General features: G+C 34.0%; 1 protein-coding gene across 5 annotated transcripts in view; it reads right to left on the bottom strand.

Moving 5' to 3' along the window:
- Nucleotides 1-6287, bottom strand: part of MIPOL1 (mirror-image polydactyly 1) — a 268247-nt gene that overhangs the window by 189187 nt on the left and 72773 nt on the right. For all 5 annotated transcript variants that reach the window (XM_019644722.1, XM_019644724.1, XM_019644723.1 and 2 more), the window contains one exon: nt 5367-5496. In XM_019644722.1, the coding sequence (XP_019500267.1) occupies nt 5367-5496 (130 nt within the window). The remainder of the gene's footprint in view (nt 1-5366; nt 5497-6287) is intronic.

Raw genomic sequence — 6287 nt, forward strand, 5'->3', positions numbered from 1 at the left:
ATATCATGCTTATCTATTACAATTCCATTGACTCCCTTCCCACTCTCTACTCCACGTCCCGTGACTATATGTATATATAATTATAGTTGACATACAATATCATTCAACATCAGCTTCAAATCTTCCATAACTTTTAAAATATCCTACACTGTTATAGACAAAAAGGGGTTCAAATACCTGGATTACTGACCCAAATTTTATTTATACTGTCAAACCAGAAAATAAACTTAGATGTTTGAAATATTCCTTTAGTTCATAAAACCTTAGGTTTCTGCTAGGATTTGTCACAGATTAATACACAGTTAATCAAGACAATTGTTTTGTATTAAATTATAAGTAGTAGAAAAGAAACAAACCCTGAGAATCAATCAACTACAGTCATCCCTCAGTATCGGCAAGGGATTGGTTCCAGGACCCGGGTGGATACCAAAATCCTCAGGGCTCAAGTCCCTTACATAAAATGGCACAGTATTTGCGTATGACCTATAATCTGCATATAGGCTACAGCAGGGTATGTCTACACATTTCATTTGCATGGATTCTGCATAGTGCTTGGTGCATGGCAAATTCAAGTTTTACTTTTTGGAAATTTCTGGTAATTTTTTTTGTTTTGAGCCTTTTCAATCCATGGCTGATTGAATCTATGAATGCAAAACCTCTGGATACGGAGGAAGAACTTTAACTTTTGCATAATAAGAGTTTAAAATACAACATGTAATGGCAAAGCAAAAGCCACTTTCGACATGCTGAGCCTAAGGGAAGAGAAATATCCATCTATCCATCCAATATTTATCAAGCTCCTCTGGCAGTCATCCACCCAGTTATAAGGAATAGAAATACAGTGGTCTGAAAAGTCCTTCTCATCCTGGAGTATACATGCTATTACAAGGAGACAAACAGTAGAGAGAAAAACAGGCCATAAATGAAGTATGTAGATAGGTAGACAGACAGATAGATAGAGAACAGATAGTACTAAAGGTTTTGAAGGAACATAAAAGACTGCGTAAGAGAAAACAGTGTTTTGGCACATGGGAAATATGTTAAGCAGTTTGTCAGTTTCTTAAAAAATTAAACGTACACATACCATCGGATTCAGCTATTCTACTTATGGGTATTTATCAAAGAGAAATTAAAGCCTATGTTCATACAGAGACTTAAACACAAATATTCATAGCATCTTTATTTTTAATAGCCAAAAACTAGAAACAGCCTAAATTTCTATCAACAAACTATGACGAAGTGCGCTGGAACCGGATATCCACTTGCATAAAACCAAATAGTTTTAGTAAGAAATTCTTGTTATGAAACTAGCTTTTGGAAGAACCAGTACTTTTAAGCACAATTTTCACAGTTTTTCTTAAGGTAAGTATAATTTATTGCTATGTAACTTTCTGTGGCTATACTATTCTGTTATCATGTATCATCAATTTATCACGCTATTTTGAAAGACCTGCCCAAAATGTAATACACAATAATGAGTTTTATTTTCCCCTTCTAATTGCATACACTCTCCTTCAGGTAGGATACTCATCACAGCTTGGAGAAAGCATTATGGTGTATTAGGGAGAACATGCACTTTGATTCAGATCCAAGGTATTATTACACTAATTAGGCAAGTTGTTTTTGTATAGAGTGTATTTCTTAAATTATTTTGGTCGCAGTTCAGGTGTATAAAATGGATCTAACACCACCATTTATGGTTGTGAGAGAAAAATGAGATAATATAAGAAAGCTCTTGGTCAAATAAAGTGGATTCTCAGCAAACATTAGCTCCATACCACCACTGCCGTCACCACCCTCATTCCACTGACTCACAATCTGGTTTCATTTCTAGGCATATCAAAAATTGTGATTTTGATTAATTTGGGCCACTTAAAAAAAACTATTCAAAATTCTTTTATTGGCATGCAAAAATTATACACAAGGACTGAAAGAAAAAATATTCAGAACCCATTATATATTGTATACTGCATGTTATAATGACATAATAGTTTGTACAAAATGTAATATCTTAAGATATTTAAAAATTTTTACATTTAAAACACTTCTGATTTGTAAGTTGGATAGGATGGACAAAACGGTGATAAACAGTTATCTAAGTAGAGATTAACATGTACATTATACTACCCTGAAATATTCTGGTGTAGTGAAAGGTTAAAATACTAATTACTAAACCTTAAATGCCAATAGGATTCCTATCACTTGTGTAAAGTGTGATAAAATCTTTATAAAGTGACATTTAATGTAAGCTGTGTTCCACTTTAAATATAATAACATTCGGTGAAAGAGGTAAGGCTAGCAATACTAAGGAATTTTAATAGTAAGTCTAGATATCTCAATGCTTAATGTTAAGTATTTTACACCGAGAGCTTATATGGTCCTGTGTGATCACAAGAAAACATTATTTTTTCCTCTATAATGCTATAACAATGCAAAAGATGTAAATAACGTGTGTATTTAAAGGATAGTATCTTCTGAGTATTCTAAGGTTAAAATTTAAAATGCCATAAGACACACATACACACACAAAATCTCATTATACATCTAAATGCTAACAAATTTTTCCAAAATGAAGGTATTACTGAAAATTAATTTTTAACACCTATTAGGTCTCATGTAAAATTTGATTATTTCTAGAATTTAGTACTTTTAAAGGATAAATATGCAACTCTCAAACGTTTTTAGTAAAGAAAACCTAATTGTAAACACTGAGCTTTTCCAAGGTAGATGACTATTACAAAGTTCACTAGAAAATCAATATAGCATTTTAGTTGGAATTTGCTCATTAAACACCCACAGCTCTAATGCAAATTATGATGGAATGAATAAAGCAAATACACATGCTTCTTTCTTTTTATTAAATGTAAAATCTACTGTTAATTGCATCTCGTATGTCATACAAACTTTTCTTCTTAACTATTAAATAGAAGCTTTAACAAAAGTCATTAGAGATTCTCTTTCTTTGACTTGAATAAATTTCAATATTTGTTCAGTAAAGGTTCACAGCAGTTAAATTACATTAACAAATATTATTAGCTGCTATGTAAGCCAACCAAGTAAAATACTTATATTGTAGGTAAAACAAATCATTGGGTGTTTACAATAATATTTGGATATCTCCATTTTTAAACATGGTTATCAAATATCCTATAATTCTTAGTCAAATTCAAAAAAGACTCAGAGAGGATCACACCCCGCCCCCTAACAAATACTCAGATTTGTTTAGTAAGCTAATTGTTTTCTAATATGGGCAAGAGTAAATATGAAGAAGCTGAACATACTAGGTATGAGTTTATTGAGTCAAGATAGAGTACATATTTTCTTAGTAGAACCCAAGTCTATTGACAAACCGTACGCTACACTTCTCAAACTACTTTTAAAATACAGTAGAAGTGAGACAGTAGATTGGAAAACATTCTAGTTTAAACACTGGATGATGATTCTCTAAATAACATAATTTGGAGGATAGATATTTCCCAGGAAAAAGAAACCGTTTGTTAACATCCTCAAGGTAGCTATGTAAACAGAAAAGGCTGAACATAGAGGGAAGAAGAAATCATTAGGAACTGAATTTGAAACACATAAAATAATCACTGATTACAACTCACATTCCAAAATTCTAAGCAACAAATAAACACAGATAATTGCTTTGTAAAAGACAGGTCTTTGCTACATACAAAAGAATGTCACAGTGTCTGAATATTTACTATTATTGCTTTACACAACCTTAAATGGAGTCCTTGCAAATACAGTTTTATGAAACTACCATATATATACTCCAGAACCACAAGCATTTCACTATGTCTTTTAATTAAAATTTGTAATTTCTCTCTGTACAAATTTGTTATTGGGAATTTAAACACAGATGGTAAATGCCCCACACAAGTAGACATTTAACCAACCTGGGCCGGTAGAGTGGCTCAGCTGGTAAAGAGCTTGCTTGGGAGTGCCAGCTGAGCAGCAGGGCTGCGGTTCGGATCTCACATGAGGGCCANGGCACTATTTAACCATTTTATAGACACACACACACAAAACCTGAGTCCCAGCGACTCTGAGTAACTTGTCTATGACTGTACAGCTTGGCAATGACAGAGTCAAGAGTCAAAGGCAGATGCCTGGGTCTGAAACCTGTGCTCCTAACCTCTACATTATAATACCTCTCAAATGGAGAGTAGGATTTGATTTCTACCAAATTAATTCTATGTATGTGTCCATTCAACCACCAACCATCCATCTTTCCAGATAACAGTTTTTAAGTACATAAGCAGAGAAATGTTTGGAATGATGTTTCCCTACTAATACAGATAGTTATTTGGGAGTAGGCATATAGAACTGAGGTCAAACTGTTCCTTGATTCTCATTTTTCAATGAGTTTAATGCTTTATGAGTCTCTATCAGTCTTCAAAAAAAATGAAGCTATTAAACAAAAAACAAACCTTACATTACCTAATCACAACTTGAATACTGTCATGTTAACTAGTTAATGACTTGTCTCCCTAACTGTGTTTCGATTAGTACTTTACTGTGATCCCCTCTCCCCGCCTCCCAGAGCCTAGTACAATGCTGGGCAGAGCAAACACTCAGTAAGTATACTGATGGGTCATCATAAACTATTAGATTACTACACTCTGTCTATCTGACAAGTAACATTTCTAGCTGGTCTAGGGCCTTTCTACCCAAAGGGAGCTCCTTAGACAAGCATCATTTGCATCATCTGGGAGCTTGAAAAAAAGGCAGAATCTCAGGCTTCACTCCTATTGAACAAGAATCTTTATTTTAGTAAGATTCCCCAAGTGACTGGAGCGCACATTAAAGCTGGAGGTAAATGCCTACAGGACTCTGTTTCTCTAGTTGTGGTCCATTATTTACCTATATCAGAATCACTGGGCTGCCTGTTAAAAATGTAGATTCTCAGACTCCATTCGATAATATTTCAGGTGTCACTAAAGTTTAAGAGTCACAATTGAAAGTAGGAAAACGTAGTGAAGAATAAAAATGAGCATACTCAGCAGAGAGCAGTGAAAGAACCCAGACAGCTGAAATAAATCAAGAAAGTATTAACAGTAAGGAGAGAAGAGGAGGCACAAAGGAAGGTAGAGTGAGGACACCAACAACAGAACTACAAAGAAGTAAAGAAAGTAACTGTACTGGAAGCGTGCATTTCTTTCTTTTTTTTTTTATTTTGTGACTGTTATCTCTGAAATACAAACTACTATTGTATGCCGAAAGTGTTACAAAGACTGTGGGAATATGGGATTTACCGGTGTAGCATACAAGAATCAGTATTTCTGAATACGGAACCACCATGTAATGCGTGCACTTTATAAATGTTCTAATGTCATGTATAGTTTTAAATGTGTACATACACTTTGAGAGACATTTCCATATGCTTGGCTCGTGCGATTGCTTCATCTCTCTCCTCATTAGCTAACTGCAGTCGAGACATAATAGCTTCGTCACGTTCCCTCTGTGCAAAATACACTTCTTCAACAAGAGCTACCAAAATATACAATCAATAATTAGACAAAATAAATAAGAAATGCATATTTTTAGCAAAAATAAAAAGCAAAAATAATTTTGTTATTTTATCCAGCTGAATTGGCATCAATTAATCACTTGAGAAAACATTGTTTTTAAAAGCTACTGCAAAATTGAGATATCATTTTATACCCTTAAAAGCAAAAGTTAAAAGGTAAAATAATAACAAATATTGGAGTGTCTGAAATAAAAGAAACTCTCACATATACTACAGATGAGCGTATATTTTTCTACAACCATCAAGGAATAATTTGGCAATGTTTGCTGCAGTTGAGGATGTACCTAGCATATAACGTGGGAAATTTCCCAATGGGTATGCAGCCTAGAGAAATTCTTACACATACACACAAGGAAACATGTATAAAAATGCTTACCGCAGCATCACATAACAATAAACTTAGAAATAACTCAGATGCCCAATAAAAGAAGAAAGAATAAATCACTTTACATTCAAAATGGACTATTACCCGGCATTTAACATGAATTAACTATGAACAAATAGACAAATCGCAATAATAAAATGTTGTCAAAAATTCAAGTTGCAAAGACAGACAACTCTATTATTTATGGATAGACACAACTGGTTAAAATGTTAAAACCAGCATGGGAATGATAAACACCAAAGTCAGGAGAATAGTTACCTCAGAGGGATGGTGGAAGGAGAAGAAAGGAAATGCGATCAAGGAAAAGCAAGCAGGGACCCAGCTGTGCTGCTCTGAGCACTGCACATCTCTAGTGGTACCATTTAT

The sequence above is a fragment of the Hipposideros armiger genome, unplaced genomic scaffold (genome assembly GCF_001890085.2).
Source record: "Hipposideros armiger isolate ML-2016 unplaced genomic scaffold, ASM189008v1 scaffold_90, whole genome shotgun sequence".
In the NCBI taxonomy this organism is placed as follows: domain Eukaryota; kingdom Metazoa; phylum Chordata; class Mammalia; order Chiroptera; family Hipposideridae; genus Hipposideros; species Hipposideros armiger.